This window comes from Oryza sativa, chromosome 5 (assembly GCF_034140825.1).
Source record: "Oryza sativa Japonica Group chromosome 5, ASM3414082v1".
Taxonomy (NCBI): Eukaryota; Viridiplantae; Streptophyta; class Magnoliopsida; order Poales; family Poaceae; genus Oryza; species Oryza sativa.
The window spans coordinates 18,991,128-19,012,370 of record NC_089039.1 but is presented as its reverse complement, the minus strand read 5'-3'; the positions used below and the strand labels follow the sequence as shown (position 1 = coordinate 19,012,370).

Here is a 21,243-nt window from a genome sequence, read left to right as displayed (position 1 = left end):
AGTTCTAAAAACGTATCTATATTTTGATACTAACAATAGCTAGTAAACCAAATAGGCCCAAACTATAATGAACTATTTAGACAAGTTTAGAAAACTCGAACTACAGATTCAAAGTTTGTAGATCTAAGTGAATCCGCTGGACAAGTTTAGACACACGTGGTTTATTTTACTCGTAATATAGCTTGTACATTCGCAAAACTTTTTGTTGTAGCTACATTTTCCTCACAAGAAAAGTTGGATATATTTCATGCAAAGTTTCCAAGAGATAATTCAAACCATGTCGGACCAGAAGAAAACGTGGCGATGGATGACCCATCAAGGAGCAGAGAATGTGGAGAAAAGGGCAGGAGATGATAGTGGCCCAAGCCTTGAAAACAAAACAAAAGAAAAGACCTTGTATCCTACAGCAGGGTTTCCTCGGTGGATATCAGTCTAGATTGCAAAGCCATCTTATTTTGTTGGCGTGTTTTTTCTTTCTTCAAAACATAGTACAAATGCTAACGCTCACACACACCTCTATAAACGCATACATACATCCTATCCATATGAGTATCTTCAAAGAGTGTGTATGAATATCTTAAGATTGACGAAATCATCATAGACAACTCACTATCGAATGGTATATCACCTACCATTCAAAGAATAATTTTTTTTAGATAAAAGGCCTCACATCCCTCCTTATATTGAAAGCAAAATGTTGAACAAGGTTATGGGGAATATCCATTTTACAGCACAGGCTTAAGCCACAACTACCACAGTAAAACTAAACAGTCACCACACATCAGGCCATGAGCAGAAAAACTCTAAGGTAGACAGTAAACAAAAGATACTATGACAAGCTAAAACAAGGCACATCATCATCCAACGCCGGTTCTCTGAGCGCCAAGGGTAGTTGTTGTCACTTTTAACTTCTCAGCCATCGTCTCCATCAGCAAAGTCACCTCAGAACGACATAGGGCTTTCCACTGCAATAAAAAGGAAATGATTTGGAAAGGCAGGATCAGTGGAGAGTAAACCATTTTATCTCTGATAATCATGTTGTTTCTGGTGGTCCAAAGCAACCAGGAAACAACCATAAGTAAAGCTGGAAAAACTATAGAATTTGCCTTATTGTTCTGCTTAGAAATGAGAAAGAAATCATCAAAATCTCTCGGAACAAAGACCCAGCCAAAAGAATATCTACACACACACCAAACAAAAGAAGCCATAGGACAGGTGAATAAGATGTGAGAAGTAGTTTCCAAGGCACCACAGAGCTGACAAAATTCTGAGCCTGCGCAGTTTTTCTTTTTCAATTGCTCTGCTGATTGGATTCTACCCTTCATAGCTAACCAAACAAAGTGTTTCATTTTCATGGGAGCAGGGCATTTCCAAACCATCTACATTTTAACATCTTTCATACCTCTAAAAGCCATAGCCTCATAGAGCGATTTTGTTGTATAAAGTTTATTAGCTGATAAACCCCAGGTCTGAGAGTTAGGTGAGACACTTAGGGAGGTATTTTCAGTTATTCCTCTCAGCTCTAACCACTGATTTCTCTCCAGTTCTCCAAAAGATCTCCTAAAAGTTAGCACATTAGCACCTCTTGATATCAGCTCTGAGACTGTAACATTCTGTTGATTACAGATCTCAAATAAATTGTGGAAAGTGATTTTAAAAGGACAAGAACCATTCCAAACATCTTTCTAGAATCAAATATGATTCCCAACTCCCAGAAGCCATTCAGACCCTAATGTCATCCATTTTCTAACATTCATCACACCTTTCCAGAATTGAGACCCTTGTCACCAATGTATTGGAAGATACCATCCTCTTGAATATATTTTCTCCTCAACAAATTTATACAAAGACTATTATTAGGGGATTCAATTTTAATGATTCATTTAGCCAATAGAGCAGAGTTAAGCATTCTGGTTTTAGTTAAACCAATGCCTCGAAACTCTTTAGGAAAAGAAAGGTCTATCCATCTCACCATGTGGTATTTTCTCCCTTGTTTATTGCCAGCCCAATAGTATCTAACCTCTTATCGAATCAAACTTATGATGAATCCCTTCAGGAAGTTGGTAAAAACCCACAGCATAGGATGGGATAGAAGATAAACATGCATTGATATGAATAGCTCTTCCTGCATAGGTTAAGTTACCCCCAATCCAAAGAGAGGGTCTTTTTTCCATCTTCTGGGGAAGGAAATCAAACTCTTGGTTTAAAATTTTGTTAGGACCAATGGGCAAACCAAGATACTTCATGGAAAATTCACCTATAGGATAGTTGAGCATCTTTGCAACCTCTTCAATTTCTAATCTCTCTAAACCCACTATGAAAACCTCACTTTTATGATAGTTAATTTTCATCCCTGCCATCTCTTCAAAGCAGTATAAGAGAATTTTTGTGACAATCACTTGCTTAGCATCAAAAGAAATAAAAATAACAATGTCATCAGCATATTGTAAATAGGTGATCCTTCCTGGGAAAATCTCAGGAACAAGGCCTATAAGAACAAATGATCTCTTAGCACTATCAAGAATAGCTGCAAAAGCATCACTGACTAGGTTAAAACAAAAGAGGAGATAGAGGATCTCCTTGTCTAAGACCCCTGTAAGTTCTAAAGAAATCACTTCTCTCTCCATTGATATTGACATGGACTTTACCACCCATAACACAAGCCTTGATCCAATCAATCCATCTATTTGGAAAGTTCTTCTTCTCTAGGACCTCAAATAAGAAATTCCAGCTCACACTGTCATAAGCTTTTTCAAAATCTATTTTCATAATAATCCCTTTCTTTGATTTTGTTTTCAACACATGAAGAACCTCATGTAGGATTATACAACCTTTCAGAATGAATCTGCCAGGGATAAAGGTAGTTGTGTATGCCAAATCACTAAAGAGGTCACCTCAGAGAATCTGTTAGTCACCACTTTACTGATGAATTTAAAACATTCATTCAGCACACAAATAGGTCTGAACTGTCTTATATTGGTGGGATCAGAGCTCTTAGGGATCAGGGAAATAACTCCGAAGTTAAGTCTTTTTAGGTCTAACTTCCCTTCATACAACATCAGCAGCATCTCAAACAACTCATTTTTAATCTCAGGCCAGAAAGCTCTAAAAAGGTGAACATTGAGACCATCAGGACCTAGAGCAATATTTAATTTGGATTCTTTTAGAACTTTGTCCATCTCTTCTATGGAAAAAGGTCAAATAAGATATTCTTTTTGACTATCTTTCAAGCTCAACTCTTAATGCCAAATAAGTGGTGAGAGGTGAACATTTGAAGGGTCATCAGCTCTAAACAAAGTCTTATAAAACTCAATGACATGGGTTTTCAACTCTTCTTTAGAATGCAGCTCTTTGCCTTCATCTTCCAGGGAGAGTATCATGCATCTTCTTCTTCTTCTTCTTCCATTGGCCATTCTGTGAAAAAATTCAGTGCTTCTGTCTCCTTGCAACAAAGTCATGTCACCACATCTCTTGTGCCAGAACAATTCCTCCATCTCATATATGTGTTCTAACTCAGGTTCCATTTCATATCTCTTATTCCATTCCTCTACATCTAACTCCCTTAGGTCAGCTTGAGAGTCCATCTCTTGGATCAGAGACGTCAACTCAGTTTTGTGTTGATTCCTCTCCTTTTTTGTATTTATCTCCCATCCCTTCAAAAACCTTCTTAGGGAGGATTGTTTTTTATTCCAGTAGTCAAGGATGTAAGAACTATCTCTAGGGATCAAATTTGTCTAACCATCTCATGAAAACCCTCTATGGCTAGCCAGGTTGACTCAAATCTAAAATATTTAAGAGGTCTCTCTAAATCCTCACCAGTGTCTAGAATAAGGGGAGAATGATCAGACCCAATCCTAAGGAGGGAGGAAAGAGTAGAATTTGGATATCTATCCTCCCAACCAGCACTAACTAGAACTTTATCTAGCACCTCTAAAGTAGGGCAATCTTGCTTATTAGTCCAAGTGAATTTTGGGCCACTTCTATATGAATCTCTAAGTTCAAGATCAAAGATAAAAGAATTGAAAGACTCCATGGATCTCAGATTCAGGTTATCATTTGATTTATCACTAGCAAATCTGTACATATTGAAATCTCCACCAATGATAAAAGGGTGTTGTTTATCCTATAAATACCATCTCAACTCTTCTAAGAACTCATCTGTCAAAGAATCCACAACAGGACCACAGACCACAATTACTTCCCATATACTGTTGTCTTTCCTATATTTGATATCAGTACTCAGGAAAAAAGCACCAACATGAGTCCCCAACCTCTCAATCACCTCATTGTTAGTATCTAATAGAATTACACCAGATGCACCTCTTGAAGATTCCCAAGCCCAAGAGAAATCCTTGGAGCCTTGGAAGGAGTTCAACTATTTATCCTGAAAACTCATTTTCTTTGTCTCTTGTAAGCAAATAATGTCAGCCCCTCTATCTCTAACTAACTCTTTCAACTGTCTTTTTCTAGCTTTATTTCCCAAACCTCTCACATTCCAAAATAATACTTTCATTTTTTTCCTAAGTTTTTTAGGACCGCCTCTCCTCTTCTGTTCTAAGCTCTCAGATGATTTGTTTACTACACCTACCTCTTGTTCAGTGTTATCCACAATGTCAACCTCTTCGGATTTATTTTCCAAGACATCTCTCAAATCAGTATGTGGTATGTCATGAGTCTCCTTTTCCTTCTCCTTCTCTTTTTTTCCATCTCAGTTTAGCTAATTTTAGCTTGAACCTCCTCCTTGGTCTTAATAGTATCAATAGTATTTGTCGACGGGGAATACCCGTAGACCGGATATAGAGGGTATTGGGGTACGCTGGTATGAGGATCCACATAGTACGACATCAAGCAAACAAAAGACAAGGATTATACTAGTTCAGGCCCCTTGATAGGTAATAGCCCTAATCCAGTTGGTATGGGATTATATGATGGAAACCACATATTACAAAGGGAATAGCGGAACTCGATGATACCGACAAGACCGTAGTTGAGTTGGTTCGACTAGATCACCCGGCGACTTGGCTCCTATAGACTCCAACTTCGTAGGCTGTGGTGGATGTATTGGCGGTGAGATTCGATGCCTTAGGTCCTGCCTAGGGGGTCCCTTTTATACCGCGGGTCAGTTGATCTCCAAGTAGGGCTCGGAGATATCGGACCCCTCACGATATGGTAAAGACCCAGTCTTGTCCGAGTAGGACTCCCTCCATCTGTGGATTCTGTTTCTGTCACGTGATAGATTTCCTTAACGTATACAGGAACTATCCGTATACGCGCGAGTATACCGTATCAGTATACAACGCACATCCAAGTATAGAGGGTATACCTTATCCATAACCCTGACAGTATTATTGATTTCTACTAAGTTACTATCTAAGGAAATATTAGCAGCAATAGCAATGTTATTCAACTCAAAGGGATCAATTAACTGAAAAACAGCAAAAGGGTTGGAATTACCCGTGGACTCCAGATTCTTCTTTTTGGTTAGAAGTTCAGCTCTATTCCTCAGGCTCATTCTTGAAGTAATAGCAGGTTCTGCTTTCATGGGTCTGTTCTTCTTGTAAGGAACCTCTTGAAAGCTATCCTCTTCATCACACTCTTCCTCTTCCATCTGTTTTGCAATGTCAGACAAGGATGGAATGTCACATTTCTCCAATTCTAGGTTTTCAGTTAACATAGTCTCATTATCCCCCTCATTAGATTTTTGTGTAAGCTGTACGTACACTGAGGAAAGAATAATTGATCATATATACGAACAAGTCACGGCAAAGATCAGCTTTAACAGCTCAGTTGGCCTCCTGATATCATCCATGTCTCACGACCAACTTAACCCCCACCAAAAAAAAAAAACAATTGGAGCATTATTCACATCACATCACCTCCCTCGTTGTATCTGGACATTATTTTACATTGGGGACAGAAATAAGTTGCTCCAATCAGTTGCTTTAAATTTGCAGGGCACGTTGTGCACACACGTCCAGAGGTTTTGGATGGATGAGGATATACCGTGGACAAACCACCAAGGAGACATGCACTCGTAATGGTGTAAATAATTAGCACTAATATTTGATTATCAACGCACCAATGTAACGTCTGCACTTGTGTTATAAGTGTAAATCGTAGCAGTAGTGTACCGGTGTCAATGGTGCACAAATATTGATCAATAAGTGTTTTTTTACGAAATATTGATCAATAAGTTGTCCCTTTCCTTCTGTGGTTGTAATTGCTTTTTGCTAATTATCTTTTGTGAAGTAAACAATTTCCATATGATGTATTTATATTAAGGATTACTGTAGTTTGCTAGGCAGCTGAAAGAATCTAAATCCATTGTGGATCCACCTGCACCAATCAGACTTCAGAATTGATGGTTCAGAAATTTTCGGATGCGAAAAAATAATTAGTAAGTGTAAAAGAATACATTCCTAGCAATTTAAATGGAAAAGGTCTTTTTCCCTATCTTGTGGAGGAGATATAAAAATACGCACTGGTTGGGTGCTTTCTTAATTTTTGACCTTTTTTTCTGAAAATAAAAATAATTCCATGAAGAGGTCAATTTCCGGTTTGTGCTTTGCTAGCTTTTTGGTTCTCTGGATAGTGGATAAGAATAAAACCAAAAGGTGAAACATCCCTCACATATGTTACTACCTTAGCTTGTGGACACAATGGATAGTACTGTACATGGCATATGTTGATTTTGTTCTGATTATTTTCTCTCTTCTTTTGGAGATTACCCGAAAACAAAAATAAGACAAATGACAGTACCACACCAGAAAGTTGCTATCAATTGGTCTAGTTCTTCAAACCATTGATTGAATTCGAAATGAATTGTAACTACATAGCGTTTTTTTGGCTATGTGCATGCATTTTTTTAGAGAGAGAATCATGGCTTTTGAAGATTTTGTTTTTTTTTGGTCAAATCAGTAGTAATACATCTCCTTATATAAACACTTGTGATAGTCGATACAATTTGGACGGCCGAGGTAGTTTGCAAGCTTAATTGCTTAACATAGCCTATAACCCTACATTACCTATATGTTCTAACTTTTGCATAAATGTTAAGAGTATCTAGGGTTGGTTAGGTGGTACCAACCTACAAACCCCTGTCTCTACATTGGTCCCTGCCCTTTTTGCCTTCTTAAGTGAAAGATCACTGTTCCATATTTCTATAATAATATGTCTGCCTCTGCATTAGTTTTTTTTTTTTTTTTTTGCCTTTAGCTACCCTTCTTAAGCAGAAAGCAAGACATTTATGTTCTTAAGCTAAGCTCATCTTTTTGGTTCTCAAGAAATGACTGGACAATGTTGCTCCAAGATATATACTACTAGATGACATCAAAATATGGACAATGCCTTTTTCCTTTGAGAGCTTGGTCCCCTGGCTAGAACTTCTGTTACATATTCAGCTTTGTTAAATTCCCATGTATTGCTTACTGTCAAATGTATCCCATAATACACCGATTTGAGATGTGATGGTGCCATGGTCTGGCCACATCTGGCACTGGCCATTGCTAATTAAGCTATGGCCTCTCATTTTGGGTGTCAGTGGCGTTCTTCTCCCCTGTTGACACCTGTAGCTCAGAATCTTTGCCCCTGGATGATATGCTGGGGTTTCAGACAAAGTTGGCCGGCAAAAATAAAAAGGCCGTGGAGTTTCACAGACAATGTGAGATCTTTGGCCACCGGTGAATCAGCCAAAGCGAGTACCGTCACTTCGAGCCCGGATTGTGCTGTCACCTTGTTCAGATTTGCGAGATCCATCGAAATCGTACGTACATATATATGCAGAAAGGATTCAGCTAAGAGCAAGTTTAATAGTATAGCCCACTACTAGCTCTAAATTATATATAGCCAATTCATATAATAGGTGCTTACTATATTATTAATATCTGGTCCTACCTATCATATACACATTATGTCTTGAAATCCGTACTTCAGCTGGCTACAGATGTGTAGCCCGCTGCTCGCTTATAGCCTGCTATTGTACCTGCTCTAAGCTCTAGCTCTAGCATAGCTAAGCTCAAACCAGCGCCTAGGACAAGAAGCCGACAAACAGCTAATTCCATGGTCTGGCTGCACGAGCAGGCCACCATGATTCATAGTATAGTTAATTAGAGATTAAAATGAAGGATTAGCTTTTCACTAATTGCGACACGTCAGGAGTAGTTTACGTAGCTAGGGAGACGTTTTGTCTCCCTAAAAACAAAGTGAAGCCTAGTCACCTACGTACTCTTGAGCACAGCAAAGCTCATCATCACTTCTTCATCTCAATGGAAATCTCATGCATACACGATCATTTGTTGTCTCACGGACATGTTAGCCCTTCGTTTGCTTATGTTTCTCTTCATCTTTTAAATTTATGTAAGTATGATTTATTTTGCTGTGAAACTTGTTTTACATTAAATTTATTTTAATTATAACAATCAGTATAACAAACCGACTGAGTTATACTCCATTTGTCCCATAAAAAACGAATACAGGACCGGATATGACATTGTATATTCAGATTCGTAGTACTAGCATGTGTCACATTCGATACTAGATTGGTTTTTTATGGGACGGAGAGAGTATATTTAAAACGGAGGTATCACAGTGACTGTTCGTGACGACAACGTTAAAAACAATATTTAGGCATGCATAGTCTCGATCACTTTTAATATATCTACCCCTAATGATGTCAACTTAGCACCTTTTAACACAAGGTAAACAATCGCCTTAACCTTTTGTGCTTGTGCTTCGCATGTGTCCAACGAGCGTTGAGCTGAATCCAGCACCGCAAAGGCAAGAATCCTACCGTGCACTCGCGGCTACTTCATGCATTGTACTACTCTTAAATTAAAGAAAAGGGGTGCAAAAAAAAGTTTATGCTGCTGATGCTGTGATGCATGCAGGACAAGCAATTAAAAGTACTCCCAAGACATGCTTTAGCAAAACAAACATAAACAAGGACAAAACATGGAATGGTAGGCGATTATTAGGCACCCCCAGTAGCTGCTAGTTTCGGTAGCACGAAAATTCAACTGCTTGTTAATTAATCTGAGCCGAAGGAATTAGTAGAAATAATCTTGGAACACTGGCATATTGCATTATTATTGCTCACCGGAATGTTTGAACTTTCAGGCAGCATTTTTTCCAATCCTAGAAAGAGAACAAATGCAGTTTGAGGAAGCACATTTGACGTGTGTGGATACATGACTCTTACCTATCAGAGGTTAAATCCTAGTACCCGTAATCGTGCGATTACGGGCGCGCTTCCATAAAGAGTTTTGTTGGCTTTTTTCTTCTTGTCGCATATGAAATGAGAACGCACTCGTGGATGTGTGTGTATGGTGTATACATATGAAAAGAGAGTGGGAGAGAATAAATTCAGCTTGGCATCTGTTACCCACAAGTTCAGTGATATACCGTGCAGCTTGGACAGGTATCCGTGCATATGCATCTACCTGAGACATGGTAGTGAAAGGAAGAATAAAGAGAGCAAGAGAGTGGCAGAAGGCACATCACCATTTGTTGCCAAGACCTCCAATCAGAGGAGGTTTTATGGGCACTCGGATGGCATTTGACTAAGCTATCAACAGTATCTAGTTGTACTCTGTAGCAAGGCACTAACCGAAAGGCTAGATGCCCAGATGCACGACAGCTACAAGATTTCAACAGAAGCAATTACCAATGAATGGTGTAGTACTTGTCCTTTTGTCTTAATTAGACGACGGAGAAGAACTTGGCATAAGAAAAAGGGGTGATACGAAGTACCAACTGGACCAGAGAAATTAAACAATTGGAGGATATACGGCTGGAATAATGCCATAATGTGTATTCTGTACTGTGTACGACAACAAACGTTTATTAGTGAATGCAAGCAGTCGTATTGATTGAAGCTAGCCATAAAATTATGAAAAAGCGTTCGCGAATTTAAAATTTACATTCAAATATAAAGAACTGTTTACATACTATGTATGTAGAAACTCAATCTAAATCCAGCTTCATGTGTAGGGCAGTAGTTCCAACACCATTGCAAAGCTTTTGTAATGGCCCTGGGCAACTAACATAGAACAGGGAAAAACATTTGAATAATGATCGATTGAACCTGTGGTTGCATTGCTCCTGATTACGTGATAAGTATCACTTGTTGAGAAGGTACAACATATATTACAGATATATCTATCAACAGCCCCACCATAATACAACACCAACTAACAAAATTTGATGAGCGCATATCACCCATCCAAGGCATGAGTGCAAATAAATGAAGAAAATTTCAATGGAATTGAAACCTCATGATTCATGAAGATTTTGAATTTCAACTTTCAAAGTTTGGAGCTTACGCTCAACAGTGGACAACTCACCCTGAACACCCTGCAGCCAATCTATCTTTTGCTGACATGCATCTTGATAAGGTTTGCTGACAGTCTCAACAAAATGGACTAATTGATTAGCACTACGGGATATATCCTGCTGAATAGCTTCGTCAACTTTAGAAGAAAGTTTTTCAGCAGCCTTGCCGATCTTCTCTACTGCAAGTTTCCGACGGGTAGGAAAATTTGATATTGCAAAGAACCTGAAAAAGGAGTATTGTCCATTAGATCAATATGCATATAATTTCATATCAGCTGATTCCATGCATAGCAAACCTATTTACTGAAAAGTGGCCTCTAGTTATCAATCGAGAATTACCCGCCAGCTGAGCAAAGAGCTAGAGCAAGAAGGTCTTCAAGTGTACTTGTCAAAACAGAGGTCAAAAGAGAAGCTGACAATCCAGCAACCCCTAGCCCTCCAAAGGTTCCCCAAGCCTTCACTTAGCAAAGCTCAGAATGAGAACAGCGAAGAAAAAACAAGTATAATGAAATCATAGACGGCCTCAAAACTAGATGCTCTCAAACAAAATTGATAACCATGGGAAGTACGAAGTAGTAGTAATAGGAAGGCTTCATCTACCCCAGCAAGAGTATCTACTTGCCCAAATACTAATTACTTGCCTATGATAAAATTAAAATAGTTGGTACATAATAAGAATTAAGAAGACCATTATTATCATTTTCATTAAGAAAAAAAGAATCAAAGTAAGCTTCAGTCCAACTCCCCTACTTCAGGTTATTTTAATGTTATTATAGTTGGTATATCATCTCTTCCATGTGACTTTCTGTATCAGTATTACTTGAGACCTTTCAGTGGTTTTAGGTTTTCTCATCTGTGCTGAAAACTTCAGGGCTTAGAAGTCACACTTTGTTAGTTTATAAGGATAAGCTTATTCTACAGTTTCAGGAATAATAAAGAAGTATACTGTATGTATAAAAAAGTTATAACTATATCTTCATAGGCATACCACTTCACGAATTTCTTCTTCAAAAACCTTAGCAGCAGCACTAGCACTGAAGCCATCCAGTGCCTTTACACAGAGTTTCTCTTCTTCATTGACAAGTTCATTTTTCTCTGGCGGAATCCTTTGCTCCTGGGCAACCAATGCACCCCATCTCTCATGGAAGCAGTCCACATATATATTTGCTTCACGGACATTGGTAGAACTCAACCATGTAGAATATTCACTTAGCAAATTCTAGACAAAAGAAAGAAAGTTTTGTTGATAACACAAACAAATAAGCACCACAATGCAAATAAATAACCAACATGAAGCAAATGTTAGAAATCTTTTAAACAAATAGGAGTAACAGGCATGAACAAATATGAACCAGACACCAGGAGTTAATGATGCCCACTACTCAATTTTCTCGTGATATTTATGTATCTGAATTGTTTGCAACAAACCTGGGCAATTTTTGTCTGAATGACATGTGCAAGAAAATGTGGAAAATACAAACATGTAGAAAGAAAATTTTTAATATGATATGTAAATGAGAAGAGTGTTCAACATACTGCTGCGTCATCAAGGGAAGGGCTCAGAATATCATTTTGAAAAAATGATGTAACTTTGGTGGGAGTGCTTTTCCCCCCTGAAAGGGTGTATGTAAAAATAAGGTCAATGTTTGACAACTGAAGTGTAGATTCCATGAGCGAAATTGCTCGGCCTTTAGCTCTCGCAATCTGCAAGATAAAAAGAAAATATCAATGCAACAGGTTAAGACATTTGTCAACTATACAGTATTACATATGGACTAAAGATATCTCAACTGAAGCACATGCCACTGGAAGAAAAACTAAACCACCCCTCATAATTTCCTTAGAAAGGAGAGGAAGACTTTCACTCTTTTGTTCGCATAAACTTCAGGGAGAAAAAATGAAAAACCAGCAGGAAAAACACCATTATTTGTATGTTTTCTCTTATTTTGCATCAAAGCTAACTACTATGTATGCCTTATGGTTGCAAATAGGGAATATATCATAGTAGAATTGAAGAACATAAGGGTAAAACAGAAATAGTCATCTTCAGAAAACCTACAAGGGATGAAATCTGCCTTTGCCAAGAATCACTGTCAGCCTCAATCTTCACAGCATAATTGTTTGCACCAGAAACAAGATCCTTGATGGATGTTAGGTCATCAATAGCCTTTTCATATTCTAGCTTCACAAGCCTTTGACATGACGTTAGCAAACGATCTGCAATTCCAATTGGCGTTTCAAGTTTCAGCCGGACCCTTTCCTTCCCATTTTCTGTTGATCCATCCAAGAAGCTCAATAGGTAATGCTCTAGATCATAAAACTTGCTGTTTCTCCATCTAGGGTCATTAAACAAAGCTTCCCCATGATGCTCTCTTCCATCATTTTTTGAATACAAAAGCTTGGCCTCCAGAGCAGAGCGTGAAGATACAGGAAATAATGTCACATCCTCTGTGTTAAGCAATTTTCTTGCATTTTCCTTGATAAATGCAGTAGCCTCTTCAAGCTAAAACCGTTGGATTGAGAAGCAAAATAGCAATCAGGAAAAAGGTAAATAGGATAGGCAATATTTTGCAGGGATTTTGAACTAGAGATTTATATCAGACCTCGTTACTGTTCCGATAAAGGTCCAATTTGTTTAGTACAAATACAACTTTCTTCTTCCACTGCTGAACATACTGGAGAAATCCGACCTAGAAGTCAAGAACGTTTTTAGCTCCACTGTAAAGGACAAATAATAAAGGACCAAGGACAAAACTGCATCCTTGAGAGATAAATAAGGATTATAGAATTTTCAATAAAATATTTGTTAGGTAAGGAATCGCATAAGGATAAAATCCTAAGCAATATGCAATCTATAAGTTTAAAAAGGCTCGTCACAGATGGCCACAATATCACGTTCCTCAAAAAATAAACTTGGGTGTGAAAATTTAAGTCTTTAGTCAGTATTCAAATAAGTGTACCAAACTACATAAAAAATGTGAGACAGAATGCATATCATAGGTTGGGGCCAAGGAAGTGTGTTCTGCAATAATTTAGGCAACAGGCAACAGGCACTTTCCTAAGGAAGTGCAGCATGCTAAATTGCCAATGCATGATAAAAGGATGCATTGAGTTAATCGCCCTGGGAGATTATATTTTAAACCCACCGATCCCAGGAACTTAGACAAGTCATACAGACAATCCTTCCCTTTTGATTAATTTCATAATTGTAAAGAACTAGAACCAAATACAAATCAAGAGATTATTCAGTTATCCATGCAGAGGAAATAAAAATGGGGCACATTCAACAAATGATCTATTATAGGATTTGACTCATTTTTTTTATTGTTTCATGCTTTCTACCTACCATTCCTAAAACATAGTGGTGAGATAATGACTATCAAATGCATAAAGAATTGGCACAATCAAATAATCATAATCATTACCTCACTGTCAGTCAATGGTCTGTCTGATGAAAGAACAAAGAGTATTAGGTCAGCTCGGGGCACATATTCTTCAGTAAGCCGTTGCTGCCTTTGGAGAATAACATTTGTTCCAGGCGTATCAACTAGGTTCATCTGTTCAATAGTACACAATTAAACATCTCACAGCCATGGAGATGAAGTCATGAGTCAAGAAAATTGCACCAGTAAGTTGGCATTGTAACATTAATGTAACCCAGAAACACTAAGGGGAAATAAGGTGGAAGACGACTGCCATTTATTTTTTGAAATCCCTCTCAATTATAGCGAATGCAGACCCATAAAAAGTCAGTAAACAGCTAACAGACAGGTTGTACATGCTAAAACTACAGCATTTTGTAGAGGAAAGAGTTGTATTCCTCTATTTCATACATATTCATTAACTCGAATGCTTCCTTAGAACAAATATTTCTTTGAGATTCATAGAGAAAGCAGCCTTCAAGTAGTTGAAAAATATTATGTTTCCTTACATCATGATAACCATCCTGGCGTAGCTAGCTTGTTCAACCAAATACAGTAAAGGGTGAAAGGGTAGCATCAAGACATCAACTATGTACTTACTTCCTTCAATACGGGTGCCGATAAATAGCACATGTATTGACCATCCGGGTGCCTCTCACATCGTTCTGCGCTTTCAGAGTCAACATCAGAATATGATAGCAACATGATCTCATTTGTTGTGGGCACAACTCCTTCCTGAAGATACTTCCTCCCAAGTAGAGCATTTATAAAAGTTGATTTTCCCGAATTAAATTCACCCTGAGATAAATTTAGAGACTAATTAAGAAACATAAATGTAAGAGAAGATAGATTGACCAATATAATGTATAACAGTCTGAAGAACAGTTCAACTTTTTAATAAAATAAATTGATTTCATCAGGACAACAAGCACAGCAGTTCAGTTTATGCCTTTGTAGAACAGGACCTATGTTTGGTGGAGTTATAATCTGATTAATTATAATGAAAGATGAAAGAGAAAAGCAAGGGGCTTTATGTCAGCTGATGCAAATGGATCACCATCAAGGATGTCGGCATATATGCTTCCAGTTACATAAATGAGGATGTGGACATAAATGAGTTTTGTTTTAAGAAATGTCCATTTAATAGCGACTCTTCTGGTAGTTTATATGAACTCTAAACTACAAAACCAGATATTTTTTAACATCAAACTCTCAACCCTCTCACAGCAAAACTGGATTGCTTTTGTTTATGTGGCATTTGCATGCCACCCCCTTGAGATTTTGTCAGTGCCAGACCTAAAAAAGACTTTGCTAGGTGGGCTGGCATGTGAGCTAAAACATCAGTGTGGTCATCAGCATGTGAGCAGACATCAACCAAACCAGCCTGAGGGTTTAAAAAGTGAACAAGATTTTAGAGTTTGTGGTCGCAAAATGTCCAATTCTCTACTCCAGGAATTCAGGTTGGGAGTGATCCATTTTTAAGTTCCAAGGTTGGAGGTTGAGATAGTTGATTTCAACACTTTGCAAAGGTGTGGGCTGTAAATGGATTTTTTCAGAAAAACATAGTGTATGTCAGCATCATACGAGCATAGTGTGAACAATATTTCTCCTCTTAAAAAGAATTTTAGTTTTTTAAATTTTTTAGCCAGAGTTCATGATGTAAAATCAGCCAAAATCAACATTAAATGCTACAGGTTTATCTGAACCGCCTAAAAATATAATTGCTGCTAAGCATTGATCCAACATGGTCATAACTTCTCATAAAAAAATCCTTGGGGTGAGAAATAATCATATAATATAAATTGCTTTGAGAAAATCCATGGCAGGACTGTCAGTGTTATCCAGCGTGAGAAGCAGCATTTCCATGAACCACATAATACAATTTCATTATTTATGCAAACAACAGAAGAATCATGTCTAAAAAATCATCTGTCTATGAAGTATAAAGCAAGCTATCAACATTTAATGTAAACCAAATTACCACAGTAACCAACAAAAATGGCTCACTCAGGCGAGAAGCAGCATCAACTAGAAGCTCAACTTCCTCCATCTGTTGCCACAAAACAGAAAATTATATTTCAAGTCGAGGATATGCTAGAAATGATGATGTGAAGAAAAACTGAATTCATTCCAGGGCAACTTCAACTACCAAATATGTAACATTAGATGATCACCATTGGTGCTGCCTTGCGGATAACAGCAACAGCTTCACTTAGAATAGGCTTTTCTATCGATATCAGCTGCATTACTTTTTCATCTAGTTTTGTGAATCCAGCAACTTTTGCCTTCTCACGAGTTAGGACCATTACATTATCTGCTTCTTCCAAAGTACTAGCTGAAGAGTAATTAGCCTGTAGGACACTTTCAGCGGTATCCACTTTTGAAAAATCCCGTTCTATAATATCATCAGCGAGTACTTGAATACCAGCCAAAGACATAACAATTCCAGATGCACCGGATTGGAGCAACCTGGATGTGTTATCTGAGTAAGACCCTTCACTTTGCGAATCACTCAAAGTGGAAAAAATGGGGATCTTCACATGCTGAGTGCCACTAACACCATTCATAACATTAATAGCATCATCACTGCCGGTATCGATGATAAGAAAATCAGCCCCCTCTGAACTTGTGGCGCTTCTTGCAGTGTCTGCAGAACGTATGGTTCTAGCGACAAGAGGGAGGTATATGGAGTCCGAGTTGGACTTCATCATCATACTCCTTGCAACAATAGCAGGAATACCTGCATCAAAGTACAGAAGGAACCTCCTTAGAAAAATGCTTGGTTGTTGCTACATACTAGTAGTTTCTTTTTTAGTACTTCTAAAGAAACTGACTGATTATTGGTTAGCACCACGACAGAGAACAATATCTAGCGAAATCTGGTCAAAGTTATTGACATGACAAGTACTGAAAACTGGGAAAAGGAGCAGGTAAGACAAGTGACTAAAAAATGTACTTCCTTCGTCCCATATTAAGTTCATTTTTAGCCCTTCAATTTGTCCCAAAATAAGTTCATTTTTGGAGTAATCATTGTGAATGACTAGTTGATACCCCACGCGTTGCTGCGGGACAGTTATATCATGAATTTGTAAGCTATAATTCTAGAACTTTTTTTTTGACTGAATAATTCTAGAACTTTTGACTATTGGTATAGTATCATTACATAGAAGGGACCATATAGTTATAAATTTATCATAATTACATGATCAACATGCTTGAACGTTCGATCTGTACATTGAATTGCTATATGAATAGAAATGACATGATTCCAATTAAGATACTCCCATTTCGAAGAACCATAAACGGTAAGCAAACATGACACTATTTTTATTATGTACTAAATTGGCTTAAGATCTCATTCAGATATTTTAAATAACTAATAAAATATTTCTTTTTGTGAGAAAACAAAGAGAAAATACGGATAATGTTGCATGCATATGTTGGTATATGATCTTAAAAAAAAACAACTATTGGGTGCATGAATCTAGTAATTTCAAGAAACATGTTCACCTATAAGTAAATTGGAGGAACTGTGGAGAAACAAATTTAGTGATTGCGGTCTTAAAAACACAAAGATTTGGCACAACCTTTTAACACGAAGAAATCAGATATGAAAAGAAGCAAGATCATGATAGAGTACCAAAAACCAATCACCATAGGAGATAGGCATAGATACACATCCTTGCAATTGGTAAAAATCATCGAGTGTTGTAATCTGTCCAACAAATTTTCGATGTCATCTATGACAGTGACAAACCAAAATTTCATTGGACCATTGACATTTCCTCTTTAGATGATTGAGGAAGCCTGTTCAAGCATAAATATTCCAAGAAAATCCATTGGATCAACCTAGATATGGCTAGTAGATGCATTAGAAAAATTAAAAGGAATGATAAAAAGGTAGACACAAATGTAGTGGTGTAGGCTTTAGGTGGGAGATGTATTGGTTAGTGGTTAGTGATAAAGGGATATATAATGATGCGTGAGGTAATTAAGCGGAAGACAAAAAGCATTGGTCCTCTCAAATGCCATCGGCTGAGAAGAACTTGATCTAATGGTTGATTTGCATAGACGCAAGATGATCTAATGGTTAATATAATCTTGATGATGTGGTCTCACAGAATTTAAGCTTTATAGCATAAATGACTTGTAGTGGGTACCAACTATAAAGGAAGAAAGGATGGTATTTGGAGTAGATAAAGTGATGAATAGTTGCATTGGGATTTGATAAAATAGGAGTATTCTAGTTTTTTTTTTGTTTTTTATGATATGCGTGTGATTGATGAAAAATGAACTTATTTTGGGATAGAGGTGGTACTAAATTATACGAAACCATATGGCATATTCTAAAGGGTAAAGTCCAATTATGGCCCTTAAACTTTGCTCGAAATCCATTTTTCGCCATGAACTATAAAATCGATTGGCGTTCGGCCTCAACTTTCAAACCGAATAAATATCACCCTGAAACATATTTTTCAATGGCTTTGTTTCAAACAAGCAACTACCTACCACAACAAGCAACTACTCGTACGAAATACGAAGCTGGGGAGAAAAAAAGCAGTCACCAACCGTCGTCAGCCAGCACGACGCCGCTGGCACCGACCGCCGAGGCGACGTCGACGCGCTCCGCGACGAGCAGGTAGGCGCGGTCCCCGACCGACGCCTTGAGCGAGAGCGCGGCCTCGTAGACGCGCCCGCCGCCCTCCTCCCCGGCCTCGAGCACGACGATCCCCACGCCCCGCGCCACGGCCGCGACCACCGCGTCCCCGGAGGCCAGCGCCTCGTCGGCGCCGACGCGGAGGACGAGCGCCGGGACCCGGATCTCCGGCCGCTTGAACCCGCCCGGGAACAGCGTCCTCGGCGGCTCCCTCGAAGAAGCAGCACCGCCGCCCCCGCCGGACACTCCCCCTCCGGCGGCCGCAGCGGCGCCAACATCGCGGAGGCGGAGGCGGTGGCGGTGGCGCGGGAGGAGGAGGGAGCGGGAGGTGGGGAGGAGGAGGAGGCCGCCCGCGCGCGGCAAGGGGAGGCCGGTGGAGGAGGTGGAAGCGGCGAACATGGGGAGCGACAGGGATGGGACTGGGAGAGCGAGCTCTCGCCTCTCGCGCGCGCGGGCGCGTGTGGACAGCGGAGAGTGGAGGTGGAGGAGAGGAGAGGAGAGGAGAGGGGGGAGTGGGAGGTAGAGCCGCGCGTGGAGTGGAGTGGAGGGGATATGGAGTTTTCTCGCGGATTTGGTTGGATAGGGTGATTGCGGAGCACCGCCCGGCGCCCGCACGGGGGATTTTCCCGGTCGCGCTCACTCGCACAAACCGTTTGATGGCAGTTTCCTTCAAAAACTAGCGTGGTTTAAGTGACAGGTTTTTTACTGGAGTTTAACTTCCGGCTTGTGCAAAATGCGTCGGGAGACATGAGTACGTGCACTAACCAGATATTTTAGTTTACTATAAAAGATGTCTATGCGTTACAACGGATGAATATTATTTTAATCTTATTATTGTTATACGGTTTGGCTATGGTAAAATTTACTGTGAGAATTCGCTTGGATATTTTTTTTCTAGAAAATCATGAGTTGTAATTAGGAGTCTGACACTCATCTTAAGTTAGTATGCAAATTTTTTTAAAGAGATTTCTTATACGACTCCTTTTATATTTCTAAAAGCAAACGAACTTAAAATTGGACTCAAACATGGATGTATATTTCTAAAAGCGAAAAAAATTTAAAAACCGACTCTAACACGGATGACGTACCAAAATACCAGCAAAAACATCTTCAATTTTTATAATAGTAGAGATAGAGATACAGTTTAATTGAACACATTGAACACATCTATCAACTAATTTTGTAAAAAGAATATCTGCTAAGAATTATTGGGGTTGTTTGGCTATATGGTTTAATGTTGTGCTATAGCAAGCACAAATAGTACCACCCACACAAGACAGCGGCAGATAAAGTTGCAGCTATAGTTTCGGCCTACCGAACATAACCCCATTAGTAGCTATAAGCAACTAATTAAGAAGAGTGAAATACGCTGACACTTATATCACGATATAATATTGATTCCTAAACTTTGAAAACAACATAAATACACGTCGGTAACCACGTTAGTACATAGAGTACACGTCCTACTATTTTTTTTAACTTGTATGATAGTCACTCTGCACTTAAATATACTTATCCTAGTAAAACAAACAAATCAGATAACTGCTTTATCCAAATTCGTAGTGCTAACATGGGTCTAATCTCATTCTATGTTACAACATTTGAAAACGGAGTGGGTATATTTAACAAGAATGAGGGGTTACATTTGTATTTCGAAAGTTTAGAAACTATAATGACACCAAGTATAACTTTAAGAATTGACAATGCATTTGACTCAATTGAAAAAATAGACGAGAATATTAGCACTTCCATCTTTACACCATAGATTTTCACAGCTCATATGGAATAATAGAAAAGCAAAGGAATTTTGAAAGATTTGTATCCTATGAAAAAAAATTCAATGCATACATTTAAAACAAAGGATCCAGCACTACAAATTCCTTTAAAAATTGTATGGAATGGACGGCCAATCCATGGGAAACATTTAGGAAAATAAGATTGAGGTTGTGCTTCATGTTTTCTTCTTCCCGTGACTCAAATTTTCTGCATGTTCCCTATGTATAATAGTTTTGAAGCTTTATGTATTTTTAAAGTTAACATAGAAATTTGATTGTCATCCTATCATGTTTCTACGTTTTTACGGTTTTCCTATTCAGGTGATCCAACTAGAATCTATGTTTGCTTTTCTATCAAAATCCATCGTACCAGAACTTGAACAGGGTAACAAACTAGACAAACCATGGAAATGCTATCCTATTAAATTTTGTCATTGCGCATATTCTCTCTTATGGACACAGATTTGATATCAAATCGAACAGTTCCTTTTCATTGTTTCCAAAATTTGGTACTATGTCATTAATAGTTACTTTTTATTTAGACATATAATATATATACGATGATGTGTAAGAAATGAAGTATGTACCCTTAAAATGTTTGAATTGACTTTCTCCGCACAAAGGTGATCGTAATGGGAAGAGAGAAGCTAGGACCTAAGATCACATTGCAATACCAAAATATTTTTTTCTTAAGTTGTCTATTTATCGGTTGCCTTCTTTTTTTTTCTTTTTCCATTAATCACTTTTACATGCTTAGCATTGCCTAGAAATTCATGCACGTCAACAAACTAATTAATCCATCTCTTCGTGATCAATCCCACCATTCATGTACCCAAACATAGAACTCAATATCACCGCTACTCTCAAGAGACAAAGAGAGGAGGGCATCCTGAATCTACCAACCAAAAAAGCCACTAAGGACAAGAGCCCTCTCCAGCTCTAGAATAGAAGAAACTTAACATCTTGTACACACTACAGCAAAAGGATCCAGATAAGAACATATGAGTAGGGTATTACGTTTCCGTACGGCGAACCTGTATAAACTCATTGTCTCGTGTTC

General features: G+C 38.4%; 1 protein-coding gene across 1 annotated transcript; it reads right to left on the bottom strand.

Annotated features, from left to right (window-relative positions):
• Positions 1–10,068: 10,068 nt before the first annotated feature.
• On the bottom strand, positions 10,069–19,015 carry LOC4338678 (probable transmembrane GTPase FZO-like, chloroplastic). The gene is made up of 11 exons (XM_066310960.1): positions 18,321–19,015; positions 15,926–16,491; positions 15,733–15,801; positions 14,352–14,549; positions 13,755–13,886; positions 12,933–13,019; positions 12,389–12,832; positions 11,866–12,033; positions 11,318–11,548; positions 10,669–10,784; positions 10,069–10,552 (listed from the first exon to the last, which is right to left on the bottom strand). Exons 1-11 carry the CDS (start codon positions 18,805–18,807, stop codon positions 10,270–10,272), a joined length of 2,781 nt encoding a protein of 926 aa, XP_066167057.1. The 5' UTR covers positions 18,808–19,015; the 3' UTR covers positions 10,069–10,269.
• Positions 19,016–21,243: the final 2,228 nt, after the last annotated feature.

Excerpts from the sequence above, each read along its gene's own strand:
- LOC4338678 (XM_066310960.1), bottom strand. The coding sequence starts at position 18,807 with ATGTTCGCCGCTTCCACCTCCTCCACCGGCCTCCCCTTGCCGCGCGCG. Across the intron at positions 16,492-18,320 it reads CGTCGTGCTGGCTGACGACG|GTATTCCTGCTATTGTTGCA; the intron begins GTTGGTGACTGC and ends ACTTTGATGCAG. Across the intron at positions 12,833-12,932 it reads TTTATCGGAACAGTAACGAG|CTTGAAGAGGCTACTGCATT; the intron begins GTCTGATATAAA and ends CAACGGTTTTAG.